The 16,635-nt window shown below is 19.4% G+C and overlaps 1 protein-coding gene across 1 annotated transcript; it reads left to right on the top strand.

The window, feature by feature from the left end:
• Positions 1-353: 353 nt before the first annotated feature.
• On the top strand, positions 354-8,926 carry Bma-oct-1 (Uncharacterized protein; the record flags this gene model as incomplete). The annotated part of the gene is made up of 13 exons (XM_043080889.1): positions 354-380; positions 679-855; positions 1,143-1,310; positions 2,339-2,442; positions 2,957-3,111; positions 3,452-3,620; positions 4,283-4,409; positions 4,866-4,975; positions 5,155-5,375; positions 6,187-6,371; positions 8,084-8,246; positions 8,550-8,648; positions 8,883-8,926. The coding sequence occupies 13 exons, from the start codon at positions 354-356 to the stop codon at positions 8,924-8,926; spliced, it is 1,749 nt and encodes a 582-aa protein (XP_042936823.1).
• Between the last annotated feature and the right edge of the window lie 7,709 nt (positions 8,927-16,635).

The raw sequence follows: 16,635 nt of genomic DNA, 5'->3' as shown, positions 1-16,635 counted from the left end.
GATATAAATTTATGAAATGGGTTGAAATCAAGTGTAACAACAATAATAGACAATGATTGATTAGTTTGTCATCAAATAAATGTCAAATTTTCATAACAAAACATATTTCATTTCATTTTACAAATTACTTTTTTAAAGTTTGTTAATTTAATTATGAACTTGCATAAGAATCAAAAAATGATAATATATGTTTTTTTCCTTTCAATCTATAATATTTTGTTGTAAATTAAAAAAAAAAAGACATTTTAATAGTATCATTCTTAATTCTCGAAGGGTGCAATGGAAAATTGCAATTTAAAATCGAAATAATTAAATACTCAATTAACAGTGAATGGTATAGTGTGTAAAAAGTGATGGATTTCGATGCTCTACTTGTTGAGGTGATAATTATTAATTTGTTATAAATTTTATAATATTTTCTTTTCTTCATTAATTGTCATTAATTTAGAAAAGATTATTTAAGTTAAATAAGTGAGAAAAAAAAACTCACAAAAGTTTTGAAATATTAAAATCTAATTTCAATTCATTTCAATTTTATGAAATTTTAAAAATATGGAAAAAAAACATTTGAGTGATTTTCTAATTTTTTTTAAAACTTTTTAAATATTGAAATAAAAAAAATACATTTACTAAAATGGAATAAAATTTGTAAACAGAAAAAAAAAAAAAAATTTATAGGTTGGCGATTTTGGTCCATTTCAAATTACATTATTTTTTGTAATTTGTTTGCCGGTAAGTTTACCATCTGCATTTTCGGCTTTCAATCAGCCATTTGTTGTTGGTCAGCCGAATCATCGTTGTCGTTTGCCAGAAGGACGTGAAGATTTAAGTCCAATAAATGAATTTGCTACACCGGTATTTTAATAAATTTTAAATTTCATTTGTTGAAATTTTCGCAAATAATTGTGAAAAAAGAAATGAAATTTGAATTTCATTTTTACTATTAATAATAAACAAACATTGCTTATAATTTTTTCCGTTTTTTTTTTTTTTTTTGGATTTTAAATGTTTTTGAAATTATTCATAAAATTTTTACCTCTTTTCTGCTGTTTTTTTTTTTTTTGCAATTTAAATAATTTACAAATTTTGCAAATTATTTATGAAAATTTTTTTTTTTTTTACTCTTTTCTGAAATTTTGCAGGATGAAATGAGTTGTCAACAGTATAATGCAACTGAAGTTGATCAACTTTTGAATTCTAGTATTAATTTGATCAATGAAAGGGAATATTTGAGGAATTTATCACTGATATCATGTCAAATAGGTTGGATCTACGATGATAACATCTATATTGATACATTAGTCACTGAGGTATTTCACTTCGTTTCTTTTTTAATTAATTTACTAATTAATTAGAAAAAATTTTTCCTAAATTAATTACATATTATTCATGCATAAATTAAAATAATATCATAATTGATATAATATTTAAATTATCCTTTTAAAATTATATTGTAAAATTAAAATTTCCTAAATCAGTTACATATTACTTGCACATATTTGTAATATAAAACATACTGTTAAAGTAATTTAATAATTGATATCATATTAGAATATTTTTGATTATGTTAAAATTAATAAATTTAACAAATAATTCATTTTAGAGCTTGCAATAATTGCTAATGCTTATATTTTTTTTTAAAAAATTTTACAAAATTTTTATTTTTTTAAAAAATTTTTTTGCCTTTTTTTTCTCATATTTTTTTAAAAAATTTTACTATCTATAAAATTTTTTTGTTCGTTTTTTATTTTTTGAAATTTGGAAGAAAATAATTTAATAAGAATTAAATTGATGAAATATATACATTTATCATAATAAACATGCATTTTAAGAAATTTTATAAATTTTTTTTAATATAAATATATTTACATATATTATTTTGTATATTTTTATATAATTACTATTTGAAAAATTACTTGAAAAATATTTGTCTAAGATGTTTACAAAAGAATTAAAATGTTTACAAGCTGAAATAAAATTAGATGTATTAATTAATCAATTATTATTCATTTTTATTATTTCATTTTAAACCCATCAATAAAAAATAATTTAAATTTTTTTTTTCATTGCTGTTAAATAATACAAATATTTTTTTCTCAAATTTTGAAACTTTTTTCTATCTTATTTTCTTATCGTTATCACATATGTGTTATTATGTAAATACCATCATTATGATTATATTTTTAAATCACTGTTTAAATCATTAATTGATTTAGTTCTTATTTTAATTCATTAATTAATTTAATTTTTATTGAATCATTTATTATTGTTTTAAATATTAGAAGATTAACTGTTATTTAAATAGTTATCATAAAAAAAAATTTTTAATAAATTTTAGTATGATTTGGTATGTGATCGAAAATATTGGGTTGATTTAACAAGTATGGCATTTTACATTGGTAGTTTCATTGGTAATGTTTTATTTGGATATATTGCTGATAAGTAAGCTTTTTTTTTTTTCAAAAAATTTAACAATTTTATTTTTTGAAATTTAAATTATTGCTGAAATCTTTCAAAAAATCTGAATGCAATTAATTTAAAAAAAAATAGAATCTTTGACAAATTTTTTTCTTTAAAGCAATTAATTGCTATAAAAAAGAATTCATTTAAAAAAAGTGAAAACGACTTAAAATGAATTTTTTTTAAATATAATAAATAAATCCAATAATTGATTTTTTTCAAAAATAAATTAATTTGCTAATGAAAAGAAAAATAAAAGATTTTGACTTGTTTTTGGAAAATAAATAAACATTAAATAATTTTAAAAATTATTTTAAAATTAATTTGAAATATTAAAACTGATGTTTTTTCTGTTTGAAAAATGATACTTACTTAAAATACTAAAGTTAGAAAATTTTTTTTTAAATTGAAAATAGTAAAATTCTATCTTATCAATCAGTTATACATAAATTAAATATATATATTTTTTAATTTATGTAATTTCAAACATTTTCAGATTTGGACGACGTGTATCATTTTTCTCAATTCTTGCAACACTTGTAATATGTGGTACAATGAATGCATTTGCATGGGATACGTATTCTTTTACTGTATTACGATTTCTTACCGGATTAGCATTTCCGGCACTTTTTCAATTACCTTTTATTTTAAGTACGAAAATTATAACAATTATAGGAAAAAATATTAATTCATCAAATAAAATTACTAAGTATTTGTAATTTTTTTTTTTTTTTTTTTACTATCAATAAAATTTAATTGTTATAATTTATTAATTCTTAACAAAAACTGTTTTTTTTCCATTTTTTTTTTTTTTTTTTGTTTTTAATAAGTAATACTAATTACTGCTTTTTACTAAATAATAATTAAAATAATTAAAAATAAAATTTCACCAAAATATTTATATTTTACTGAGATTTTTTTGAAGTTTTTAAAGTAATTAGTAGTAAAATTGATTTTAATTAATATTATTATATAATAAATTAATATTTAGGTATGGAATTTATGGGTAAATCGGGTCGAATATTTTCTAGCATTATGCTTGATGTTTTCTTTGGTGTAGCAATGGTTCTTCTTGGTGTCTTAGCAATGCTTATCCGTCGATGGCGACAATTAATTTTCTTTAGCAATGCACCGTTTATTATTTTATTCATTTATTATTTGTAAGTAATTTTACTAACAATCCAAATGGTAATATTTAAATATTATAATTAAGTTATTAGTGAAACATATAAAAAAAAATATTATTGAATTAATTTATTGGAAATTATTTGATAAATTGTTTAAGCTTTAATTAAATTCATTGTTAAGTACTGAAAATTATGATTGATGATTAAAAGTAATAGATGTATGGTAATAGTGATAGAGATGATATTAAGAGATTTCTTTATTTTATTAGAATTAAAAATTTTTAATGAAATTAAAAGTAAGAATAAATTTTGTGATCACTGATAAATTTTTTTTTTTTTTTTTTTTTTTTACTGTTGTTGTAATGATGATAATTTTGATGATAATTTTGCACATATAAAGTTAAGTTATAAGTTATCAAGCAAAAAAATAACAAAAAAAATGTAAAAATTTAAATGTTGTTAAATTGATTTGTTAGAAATATTCGATAAATTAATTTAATTAGATTAATGAAATAATTAGTAAAATAGAAATTACTTCAGCAAATAATAGCTGAAATAGTTTTTTTTGATCATTCATTGCAATAAACTATATACATTGATTAATTATTTATTTATTTTAAATTCTGTAATTTTAATTTAAAAAAAAAAAAAAAAAAAACTGAAAGAAAAATAGAAATAAATAAAATTTTTTGAAGCATTGTTCCGGAATCACCACGATGGCTGGTTTCGGTTGGCCGTTATGATGATGCTAAAACTATTATTAAACGTTTAGCAAAAATTAATGGACGAAATGAGGTAGATGTTGATGAATTAATGATAAAAGTAAGTTTTACATTTCAATAAAAATAAATGAACAAAGTTAATTGTAGAAAAAAAAAAAAAAAAAAAATAAGAAACGAGAAATATTTTCAACAATTTGATCAAAACTATTTTTAAATGACTAAAATTTTAATTATTCTATTGTTTTTTTTTTTTTGCTCAAATTTTATTATCAAAATTTAATATTTGAATTAAGGCTACAAAGCATATAAAATATATAAATAAATTTTTTCAATTTTTTTACATTTAAATTGAAATTTTTTCATTTTTGAATATGTTTCTTCTATATATATCATATATATTCTTTAAAAATTCATAAAAATAACTGATGAAAAATGAGGAAAAAAAGTATTCAATTTATGAATGTTTTAAGTTTTAAAAACAAAAATAAATTGTATTTTTAAAAATTCTTCTTTTTTTTTTTTTTTTTTTTTTTTAAATGATAAATTTTATTTTTAGTTTGCCGCAAATAGTTGCAATTTAACAGCGCATTCAAACAAATATAATTTAATTGATTTATTTCGAACACCAAATCTTCGCAAGAAAACCATTCTTATCACTTATATTTGGTTTGTTAAAAAAAATTTTACATTCTTTTTAGACCTTTCAAAAAAAAATAAAATAAAATTTTCTTTTAAAGAAGAATGACAATCTCAAATTTAACTTTTTTTTTTTCCAATATGCTTTTACTTAGATAAATTTCTTTTACAATTATCATTTTTTTTTGTTTAAATTTAAAAAATTATAGGTTTGTGAATGCAGTTGTTTATAATTGTTTAACATTTAATATATCAAATCTACCTGTTAATGATTTCTTATCATTTATTATCAATGGTGCTGTAGAGCTGCCAGCTTACTTCCTTATTTGGCCATTACTTGATGCTATCGGACGTCGATGGTCACTAGCAGCACCTATGATACTTGCAGGCTTAGCATGCATTTCAACAATTTTAACATCAATTACTCATGGTTAATTTGATAATAATAAATATGGTAAACAAGAAATAAACATTGCTAATTTTAATTATTATTTATTCTTTGCTAAAATTTTCTCAAACACTTATATTGACGTTATATACGTGATACACTTTAAAATACACGTTATACGTTTCATTTCAAGAAAGATTTAGAAAACAAAAAATTAAAAGAACGTTGCTAGCATTGCTTATCTATTTAGTCACCAAAAATTTTTCACACATGCTTTGACGTTATAGACGTTATCGCTATTCACGTTAGACACGTTTAATTTAAAAAAAAAAAAAAAAGTGAAATTGCCAATGTTAAATCCTTATTTATTCTTCAAAAAAAATTATCTCATGCATGCATTGACGTTATACACGTTAGACACGTTAGACACGTTTAATTTTAAACATTAATCATATCAGCATTTGTAATATTTATATTTCGATGTTTGTTTGTTTTTTGTTTTTTTGTTTTTTTTATGAAATATGGAAATATGAGAGACAATCGCATAATTTATAACATTTTTTAGCTATTAGAAATTTTAGAAATATCATTAAATAATTTTCAAATTAAAATTTAAAAAATCTTTCAAAACTAATTTTTTTCCTTCTTTCAAAAAATAATAAATAAAAAAAAAAAGAAAATAAAACAAAACAATTGATAAAGCGTTACAATTATTTTCTTTTCTCACCTTATTGTTTTGTTTTACTGTTTCATTTTATTAAAATGTTGCTTATAAAATAAACTTAATTAAATTAAAATGTCACTTTTTCGTTTTTTTTTTTTTTCCTGTGAAATTAAAATTAAAAATTTGCAGCACATCATCCATTATTTATTGCAATAATGGCATATGTAGGAAAATTTGGTATAGCAGCAAGTTTTGCCGTAATATATCTATTTTCCGGTGAATTATATCCGACTGTTGTACGTGCCCTCGGTATGGGTATGAGTTCAATGGTTGCCGGATCCGGACTTATTCTTGCACCGTATGTTGTACGACTGGTGCGGTTTTTTTTTTTTTTTTTGTTGAACAGAAAATTATCTTAGTTTAATTTTAAATTGAATATTTTAGTGGTTTTTTGTATTTTTTTTTGTTATAAAATATATGTCTATTTGAATAATTTTAAACTAATTCAACTTTAAACTTTAATTTTTTTTCTTCAATTATAATTTTTAGAAATTTTGATAAATATTTTGCATAAAAAAAAAAAAAGATCATTATAAATATATGTAATGTTACATTTGAAATCATTTTCTTTTTCAAAATAAAGAAAAAATAAAAATAACAGAGAATTTTTTCTTCCGTCTCTTTCCTCTCTCTCTCTCTCTCTCTCTCTATTTATCTTATTGTTTTTCTTAAATTTTAATTTGAAAAAAAAAAATAGCATAAATTTATTATTGATCATTCATTAACTGACTTACTTTTCGTTTTGACGTCAAAAAAAAGTTAAAATTGTTTTTTTGCGCTAATTTATTTGTTAATTAATTTCAATAATTTATTTTTATCTATTTAATGATAGCAAAAAAAAATTCAATTCAAAAAAAAAAGGAAAAAAATTATCAAATGAAATGCAAAAAAAGAAGAAAATTTTGTTTCTGAATGATTGAAATATTTTTCTTTACGATTTAAAATATTAATAAAATAAGTTAAACCATTCCAAATAAGTTCAAATATCATTTTTATCACAACGATTATCAAATATGCCAATTAATTTCTGCCATATATGTTTTTTCCTTCTTTTTTTTTTTTTTTTTTTTTTTTGGGCAAATTAGCATGATCAAAAAATTATTGTAACAAATTGCTAATTAGCATAAATAATTATGATAAAGCGACAATTAGTACAAGCAAAAAATAGCTGTGATAAAATCACAGTAACATTTAATGTTATCTTTTAAAAAATGATTTTATAATTGGCTAATAAATAATTTATCCTTCGTATATCAATACTATAAAAATCATTCGAGATCATTCGAGAATGACAGCGCATGCATTATTAGATTATCAGCTTAATATTATAGCTATCATTTATTTGATGATAACATTGATTATTGCTATCGTTTAATAGAGATATGATAAGAATATAAATGTGATAAGTGACAATTTCAATTTAACTAAAGTGATATGATGAATGTTTGTTGCATTGCTAATTTATTAGATATAGGTGAAAATTAGTTTAAAGTATTTATTAATTTAATCAAATGGCAATAAATATGAATTGTAATAATGATTGTTTATTTGTAAATAATTTTAATCATTGCAAAATAACAAATTATTGTGCTTAAAAATTCGTAGAAAATTTAAAAATATTAAATTATTATTATTATTAATAATTTATTATTATCACTATATACAATAATAGTAAAAATAATATATTTGTCATTTAAAATACGAACATTTATTTTATTATTTAATTCATTTTCAATTTTTTACTTTTTTGTAATAATTTATTTATTATTATGATTATTTCAATACATTTATATATTAGTTAAGCAATACTTTTTTGAATAAAAATTTCTAAATTACAAAAATTCAAAATAATTTTTCCAACATTTTTTTATAATACAAAAAAAAATAAAAGAAGAAAGAATTACTTTGATTATTTCAATATATTATAAAAATATTTCAGTTAATTTTTATAAAAATTTAATTTGAATGTTTTAAAATTAAAATTTCAACTTTTTGAAATTATCAATGTAAAAGTGAACAGTTTCAGGGTGATTACTTACGTATCCTACCATTAATAATTATGGGTTTACTTGCAATATCAGCCGGAATAGCATCATTATTCTTACCGGAAACAAAAGGTAAACCAATACCGCAAACATTGGAAGAAGCAGAACTATTCGGAGAATCTCAAAAATTTTATTTCTTTACAAGTATGCTATAGAATTTTTTTTTAAATATATTTTACAGAAATTTTGAAATTTATTTCTTTCTGATTTTATTTTCACTGTTAAAAAAAATTAAAAGTAAATGTAACTTATTTAAAATCATTAAAATTTAAAATAAAGTAGTAGAAAAAACTAATTCAAGTTAATGTTATTTATGATAACATAAAATTTCTAATTTCATGTTTTATAACCTTACCATTTTCTAATTAGTAAGCTTACTATACTAAGTAATTAATTTTAATATTTAAGAAAATTTTATTTCAGCTTTTGTAATTTAATTAATTTCAGAACGGCAGGAGAATATTTCCGGAACATACACAAGTTTAGCAGCGCTTAGTACTGAAAGACATTCTGAAATTTTAATTACAGAAAACAAATCTTTTGCCGGTAACCATTAATTAATTAATTAACCATTATATTTTAAAAAATTCTATTATTTCAAATTTTTAATATAATTTTTTAATATATATACGTATTTTTTAAAAAAAATATATGTGTATTAGACTATTTAGAAATGCAATGATTAATAATTAAATATTATTTTAATAAATGAAAAATATTTTTACAATTTTTTCAAATGTTAAAATGAACAAAAATTAACGTGTTTATGTAAATTTTTAGGATTTTTGATGACAGATGAGAACTCCAAAGAAGTTTTGGTTTGATATAATTCATTTATCTGATATTAAATGTTTTGCAAGATTACTTTATAGTAGAAAAAGAAAAAACTTTGAACTTATTCAAAGTTTAAATTATTCATCAAAATATTTATTTCATTTTTATGAAGTCAGCTCTTTTTTTTTTTTTCGCTTAAAATAATCATGAAAATACAGTGTTGTGTAACTGATAATGATATTATTATCATGATAAGAGTTAAAGATTTATTATTGCTGATAATGATAATGAGATGTTTGTTTGATAAGAACTAATAATATTTGGCTCAGTAATATTTTGTTGACATTCTTTTTGTGAAACATTTATTCGATCAAATTTCAAACAAATTGTATCCATCATTTTTCCATTTTTCGCTTATTTTTACTTTTCCGTTTCTTCCTTTTTCGGTTTTTTTTTCCACTTTCTGATTTTTAATTTTTTACTTTTCCGTTTTTTATTTTTCTTTTTCGGATATACTATTGAAGTTAGTTTTATTCCTTTTTTCAAGCAATAAAAAATACTAAAATAATTATTTACATCAAATTTCAAACGTGAATTCTATGTATGGTTGAAATGAAATTCATATTTTTGTAAAAATAGGAATTAATTTTTTTTTGATAAATTTTCGTAATTGATTGTTCTGTCATAAAATAAACATACTTATCATAATTTCGATAATTAATTAATTAATTACCGCAGTTCATTTTATAAATCTATCTGATCAAATATAAAATATTGCTAAGCATTGTAAAACATTTCCAAATTTATAAAATCAAAATATTTGTATTTATAATCAAATCAATTAATTCATCTTAAAATTCATTTGAAAATTGAAAATCGGATTGAAATTTTTAAAATTTCAAATAATACAGTTTAGAAAAAAAAGATAGGAAACTTCAATTAACTTCATTTTTTTTTCAAATTTCTTTAATTTACTTATTTATTTTTTGGAAAATAACATTTGTAAAATTTACAGTTTTTTTATAATAAAATGAAAAAAGTATGAATTGAAAGAAAAACTTAAAAATGAATGAATGCTTTTTAAATTTTCTTTTTTTTAAAAAAATTTTTCTATAAAGATTAATATCAAAAGGGAATATATTTCAAAGCAAAAAAAAAAAAAAAAAATGTAAAAGAAATAACATTTTTTTTTGATTGTTCTATCTATTCCTTCAAGCATATTAAACTTTTCCTTTTTTCAACTTTTTTTTTTGTTTTTCTTCTCGCAAATTATTAACTTTTGAATGTTGCATTTTTTCTTTTCAATCATTACTAATTACTAAAAATTGCATAAATAATTATGTATTTTGCACTGATAAATTTTATAGACAAATTTTTTCTTTCTCTTTCTCTTTCTCTCTCTCTCTCTCTCTCTCTCTCTGTTTTTTATCTTTTTGAATGAAAAAGAATTTAAAGGGAAAAATTGGGAACGGAAAAAAAACGAAGCAATTAATGATTGATGCATGTTTGTTTGCAATTCCATTAAATTAAAATGGCCTATTTAATCGTTTAAAAGTTTTGCAAAAAATTATTTAAGCTAAAGTGCTAAATGCAATGATTGCTTGAATAAACTATTTTTTGTTTTTTTATTTTTCACATTTACACTTACTTATGTTGCATGCATTAAAACATGCAGCATGCAGCATGCAAAATTATATCTAATGCGAACATTATTTGTTTGCAATACTTTCACATTTTATTCATTCTTTTTTTTTTTTTTTTTTTTTGTTCTTTCTATTATTTTCTCTTTTCCTTTCTTATCATACATTTCAGTTGAAACATTAACATTCCAAAACCTAATTTGCATTTATGTAAGTTAATTATATTATTCAATGTGTGCTAAAAATGTAAATATGGAATGCAATGCAAACAGCATGCAATGCAAGCAGCATTAGAGCATTTCATTATCAATTTTATACTGATAAGTTTTTTTTCTTTTCTCTTTTTTAGTTTAATAATAAAGTGAAAATTTGATAACAATTAAGCAATAATTTTTATTTCATTGCAAAATTCAGCATAAAAATTTTTGCGAATTTAAATTATTAAATTTAATTTTTTGAAATGAATCAATAACAAATCAGTTTATGATATAATTATAGAAATACTTGTAAAATAATCATTTTCTTTATCATAATTAACAAATTTTTATCATTATATATATTTTATATAAATCAGTTAAAATTCATTATTATTAATCGATATTAATATACAGCAAAACGTTATACTAAAATACGGAATATAATTATATAATTGATGTTTTCACTAACCTAATAATAATAATAATAACGATATAATAATATGATAATAATAATAATAATAATAATAATAATAATAATACAAATTCAATTTTTTTTTTTTTTTTTTTTTTTTAAAATTTAAAAAAAATTTTTTTTTAAAAAAAATTTTTATGGAGAAATGCAGGATGCATAAGATAAGAAAAAAAAAAAAATTTTAAAAAAATTAAAAAAAATATAAAATTTTAAAAAAGGAATTCCGGTGAAAGGAAATTAAAAAACTCTTTTTTTTTCCATTTTCCTGAAAAAAAAAAAACTTATTTCAGGAAAGTTTATTCATTTCTTATCTTATGCATCCTGCATTTCTCTATAATATCATTTGTATATGATATTTGTTCTTTTCATTTCAAATTTATAACACTGATCAATAATTCCTGTTTGCATATGTAATGACAAATAATTTCTTCTTAAAACTTTTTTATTTTTTAATTTCAAATAATATTATAACAAAAAAATTTTTGAAATTTATTAGATATATATTAAAATTTCTTTTTTTTTTTCTCACTTTCTATTTGAATGAATAATAATAAATTGTATTAGTTACTAATAATAAACACAAAGAAATATTCAATAATAAATATATTTTCAAAAAAAAAAAAAAAAAAAAATGAAAATGCATGAATAATTGAAATATTTTAATAAATAATTAAAGTTTTTTTTTTTGTTTTAATTTTTTTCTTTTCTTTTTTCTTTTTTGCTTGATTTTTCCATTTTTGACACATTAAAATGCAACAGCAACAATAAAAAAATGAAGGATTTTGTTTTACAAATGCAACACTTTTAGTAAAAAGAATAAATAATTTTATTCAAAGAGAAAAGAGATGAAAGAGAGAGAGAGAAAGAGAAAGAGAAAGAGAGAGAGAGAGGAGAGAAATTTGCAAAAGAAGGGTTAATGTAATGTTCAAAATTATCGTCGATTCTGTTGTTCCCATTATCAGTATATACTGATTGAACGGAATGCATTTATCAAATGGTTATCATTACAATAATTATCGTCAATACAACTCGATCGAACTAACGGCTCATGAATACTTCAAATTTTTTAAATTATTTCACTCTTCATTCTTTAACTTATGATCATATCATATCATATCATTTATATATGTATAATTATAGTAGTTATTTAGGTATACTAAATGATATATTAATAATTGTACTGTAATAATTAATTAATATATTTAGAAGAAATGATTTAATTTTTGTATCAAATTTTATTTTACATTTTTATATTTTAATTGTATGTATTGAATATGTTTAAAATTACGTATAATGCATATTTATTTTGTAATTAATACTAATGTTTGTTACATTTCTTTTTTTTTTTTAAAAAATATTAAATTTATCATTTTGTATTTTTAAAAAAAAAAAAAACAGTGGTAAATTCAGCATATATTTATTATAATGATATTAAGATAAAGTTTTTTTCACTTTATCTTTTCTTCTTTTCTTTTTTTTTATTTTTAATCTTTTCCCCAAGCAAACATTAGCAAATTTTTGTTTTTTTCCCAGAAGCTTTAACCAAAAAGAAAAAAAAAAAAGGAGTAACGAGAGTTCTTATCTAAATTTCAATCATTTCTCAAGCAAACGACTATATGAAATCAAGAGAAAAAATTTTTAAGGATTTTAAATTAAAATAGCATAGTTTTTTTTTTTATGTTGTTATACTTTTATTTTTTTATCTTCTCTCATATATCATCATTGAACGCATAGAAAACAAAATTTATAATTACTTAAATTTTAAAAAAATCAAAAAGCAAAAAAAGTTTTTTTTATTTTTAATTTTTAAAATTTAAAAAATTTTCACAATTTTGATAATTCTTTAACTTTGTAAAATTGCATAGAGATAAAAACTTTTGTTACATTTTTTTTATTTTATGTTATTATTATGTTCCATTTAAATGATAGAAATGAATAAATTGAATTTTTTTTTTTATAAATGAATTCACCTGTTCATTTTCATTTACCTCAAATTTCATTACTTGTTAACTTATTTATTTTCTTAATATCCTTTTAGTAAATACTTTTGATTTCTCTCTCTCTCTCTCTCTCTCTCTCTCCCTTTCTCTCTCTTTCTTTTTCTTTCTCTTTTTTACTCTTTTCATAAAGAAAATTAAAAAAAAAAAAAAAAAACGAACTTAAAGTAAATTTTGATATACATAATTTTTTTAAAAAAAATAACAAAATTGCATACAAAAATATTTTTATCATAAATGTAAACTAAGAAAAATGAAAAATTTTTTGATTAAAAATTTATTTTTTTAATCAAAATTATTTCAATCATTTCTTTTTTGCAAAATTAAGGAAAAAGAACAGTTCAAAAATTTAAATATAAAAAATTATCTACTGAAATGTGTTTAAAAATAAAATAAAAAATAAAACAAGCAATGAAACTTTGCCATTGTAAATTTTCTTTTTTTTTTTTTTAATAAAAAAATAATTTAACATTTTCCACTTTTCATTCACGTTACATACACGTGTTTTCACGTGTATTGTGTTATAATAATTAATCTGTTTCTTTGGTGCAACTGCTGTTATTACTATAACATCCTTCCATTAATTTATTTCTTCTTTTAAATTAAAATAAATAATGAAATTTTTTAAATTCAAAAAAAAAAAAAAATCTTTTATCTTGGAAAAAATTTTATGGGAAATATTTTTTTGTTTTCTTTTTTTTTCATCCTATTTTTATGCGAAACTTTGAAAAAAAAAAAAAAAAAAAAAAAAAAAATAAATATTTTCATCAAATAAAAAAAAAAATTTTTTTCAGAAAAAAAAAAAGCGTAAAAAATTAAAAAAGAATTATTTTGCTCAAAATAGAAATACATTACATAGCATTATTCTATTTTTTTGACTCATTTTAAAAACAAAAAAATAAAAAAAAATATTTTAAAATATATTATCAAAAAAAAAAAAAACTTTAACATATAAATAGATGGATGAGTTCATTTATTATTTCTATTTCTTTTTTCTCTTTTTAAAATAGCAGCAATTTCTCTTTTCTCATTTCGCTTTTTTTTTTTCTTTTCAAAAGAAAGAAAAATAGAGGGAGAGGGAAACAGAGAGAGAGAGAGAGAGAGAGAGAGAAATTCTGCTAGATTATATTACATTAAAATTTCTGCCATAAACAAGAAATTTCGTGAAATTATGTAATTTAAATTGGTTGACAGTACCATCTTTTCTTAATTTCTTTTCCTTTTTTTTTTTTTTTTTTTTTTTGTATTGCATCAAGAAATTGTACTTTACGAAACACTGTTGCAACCTTTAAGTTAAATAAAATATTTCTTTTTTTTTTTTTTTTCAAAATTTAACAAAAAATTCTTTATACAGAAAAAAAGAAAAAAAAAAAGGCGAAAGCACTTTATTTAAATTGAAATTCTTTTATTTTTCATATGTTTATTTGAAAAAAAATAAATTTAACTAAATGTTACAATCATTTAATTAGTTTAATCAAAAATCAATTTTAAATCGATAATATTTGCTTACATCAAATATTTGCAAATATGAAATTAGTTAGCCATAAGAAAGAAACTTTTTAATGAGAAGAATTTCGTTTTTTTTTTTTTCCTTCTTTCGCATTCTTTTCTTTTTGTTATAACATTTGAAATTTGATGCACTGAAAGTAAAAGTAAGAATAGAAGTAACTTGGAGAAAAAAAGAAACTTTTTTTTTTTTTTAATATAGAAGTAAATAACTGTTTAATTTATCTGTAAGCAAGACTAATAATTAATGAATTTTTTAAAAATATTTAAATTATCATTTAAATATTTGAATTAGAAATATATGCATGTACATAGTGTAAATGCTAACATAAAATATATTTTGCAATTATATAATTTAAAAAAAAAAAAAACTTTTAGCAGAAGAAATAAAATAAGCAAAAAAAAAAAAACTGAAAAGCAAATAATAAAATAAAACAAGACACAGATAAAAAAAAAGAAACTGAAAATTTTATTGCATTTTTGCAGATGGGTACATCAATTTTTGCAAATATTTTATTTATTTATTTTTTTTTTTCTTTTTCAATCGAACACTTTTTTATACATACTTTAATTAATTTGAATGAAATGAAATTTTATTATTTGCATTTTTATTCCGTTTTGATTTATTTTTTTCTTTTTTTCATACTTTTTGCAATTAGTTTCCATTTTTCTTTTTCTTTTCAAAAAAAAAAAAAAATATGTTTATTTATGATAAATAAATTACATTTAACTCTGAAATAATCGTTTTATTCATAATGAACAGTTATTTTTCTTCCCTTTTTTTTTTTCTAATCCTTTTCTCTTTTATTTTTAAATCTTTATTGGATTAGAGAGAAAGTAGAGAGAGAGAGAGAGAGAGAGAGGGAGAGCAGAAGAAAGAAAGAAAGAATTGTTAATTGAATAAATGATCATCTTTCATTGTTTTCTTCACTTTATTTCATTCTTTTTTCTTTATTTTCAACTTATTATTCTTATATCTCTTTTTCATCGTTATAAATTTAATTTGAAACAAAAAAATAAAAATAAAAATTGAGCCTTTTTTTTTTTTTTGTATTTTTGTATGAGCTAAAAAATTAAAATTTTTTTTTTTCTTAAAAGAGACTTAAGAGAGTTTTTATTTTTGTAGTGGTTTTTTTTAAAAAAAAAATGAAAATTTTAATAAAATATACAAAATACATATAAAATAGCAAAAAAGAAAAAAACTATTCATTGAATGCTTATTCTTCTTTTTTGCTATATTTTATTTGCTTTTCATAGCTATCGTATGATTAAAGTATTTGATAAGCATTTTTATTTGTCACTTTTATCTTATTTTTTAGCATACAAATACTTACATAAATTATTGTTTTCTTTTGCAAAGTTATTAAAATTTTAAAAATTTTTTTGCGATTTTTTTTTTTTTTTTTTTTGTTATATTTTTTATTTTTTCTGCTTAAATTTATCAAATATTTTTCTTTGTTAATTTTTTAAATTTTCTCTTTTTTATTATGTACATACTTCTTTTTTTTCTGTTATTTTATTTATTTGCATATGCTTTAAAATAATTAATGCAACAAAAGTTTGTTTTTTCTTTTTTTTGGTTAAAGTTTAATTAGTAAAGTTTTTTCATAAATACATTTTATGGTAGCAAAATTATTCAAATTTCTTATTTAAATTTATCTTTTTAGCTTCTTTTCATAATATAAATAAATATGCTTATCTGTAAAATATTTAATGAATAACTTTCTTTTTTTTTCTTTAATCTTTTATAATTTTCGATTTTATTTTATAAGTAAAAGTGAAATGAATACAAATTGTTTAGCTATGATTTTAAGGAAAAATGGAAAATAAATAAACTTCGTTTTTTCTTTTTTTTTTAAATTAGCCATAAATTAAGAAAGATAATGAACAAACTAACTGTGACGTTGGGTTGATTATAAAGTACAAAATTTATTCTTCGTTAACAAT

Source organism: Brugia malayi, assembly GCF_000002995.4.
Source record: "Brugia malayi strain FR3 genome assembly, contig: Bm_v4_Chr3_scaffold_001, whole genome shotgun sequence".
Classification (NCBI taxonomy): Eukaryota; Metazoa; Nematoda; class Chromadorea; order Rhabditida; family Onchocercidae; genus Brugia; species Brugia malayi.
This window is presented reverse-complemented; position numbering and strand designations above follow the sequence as displayed.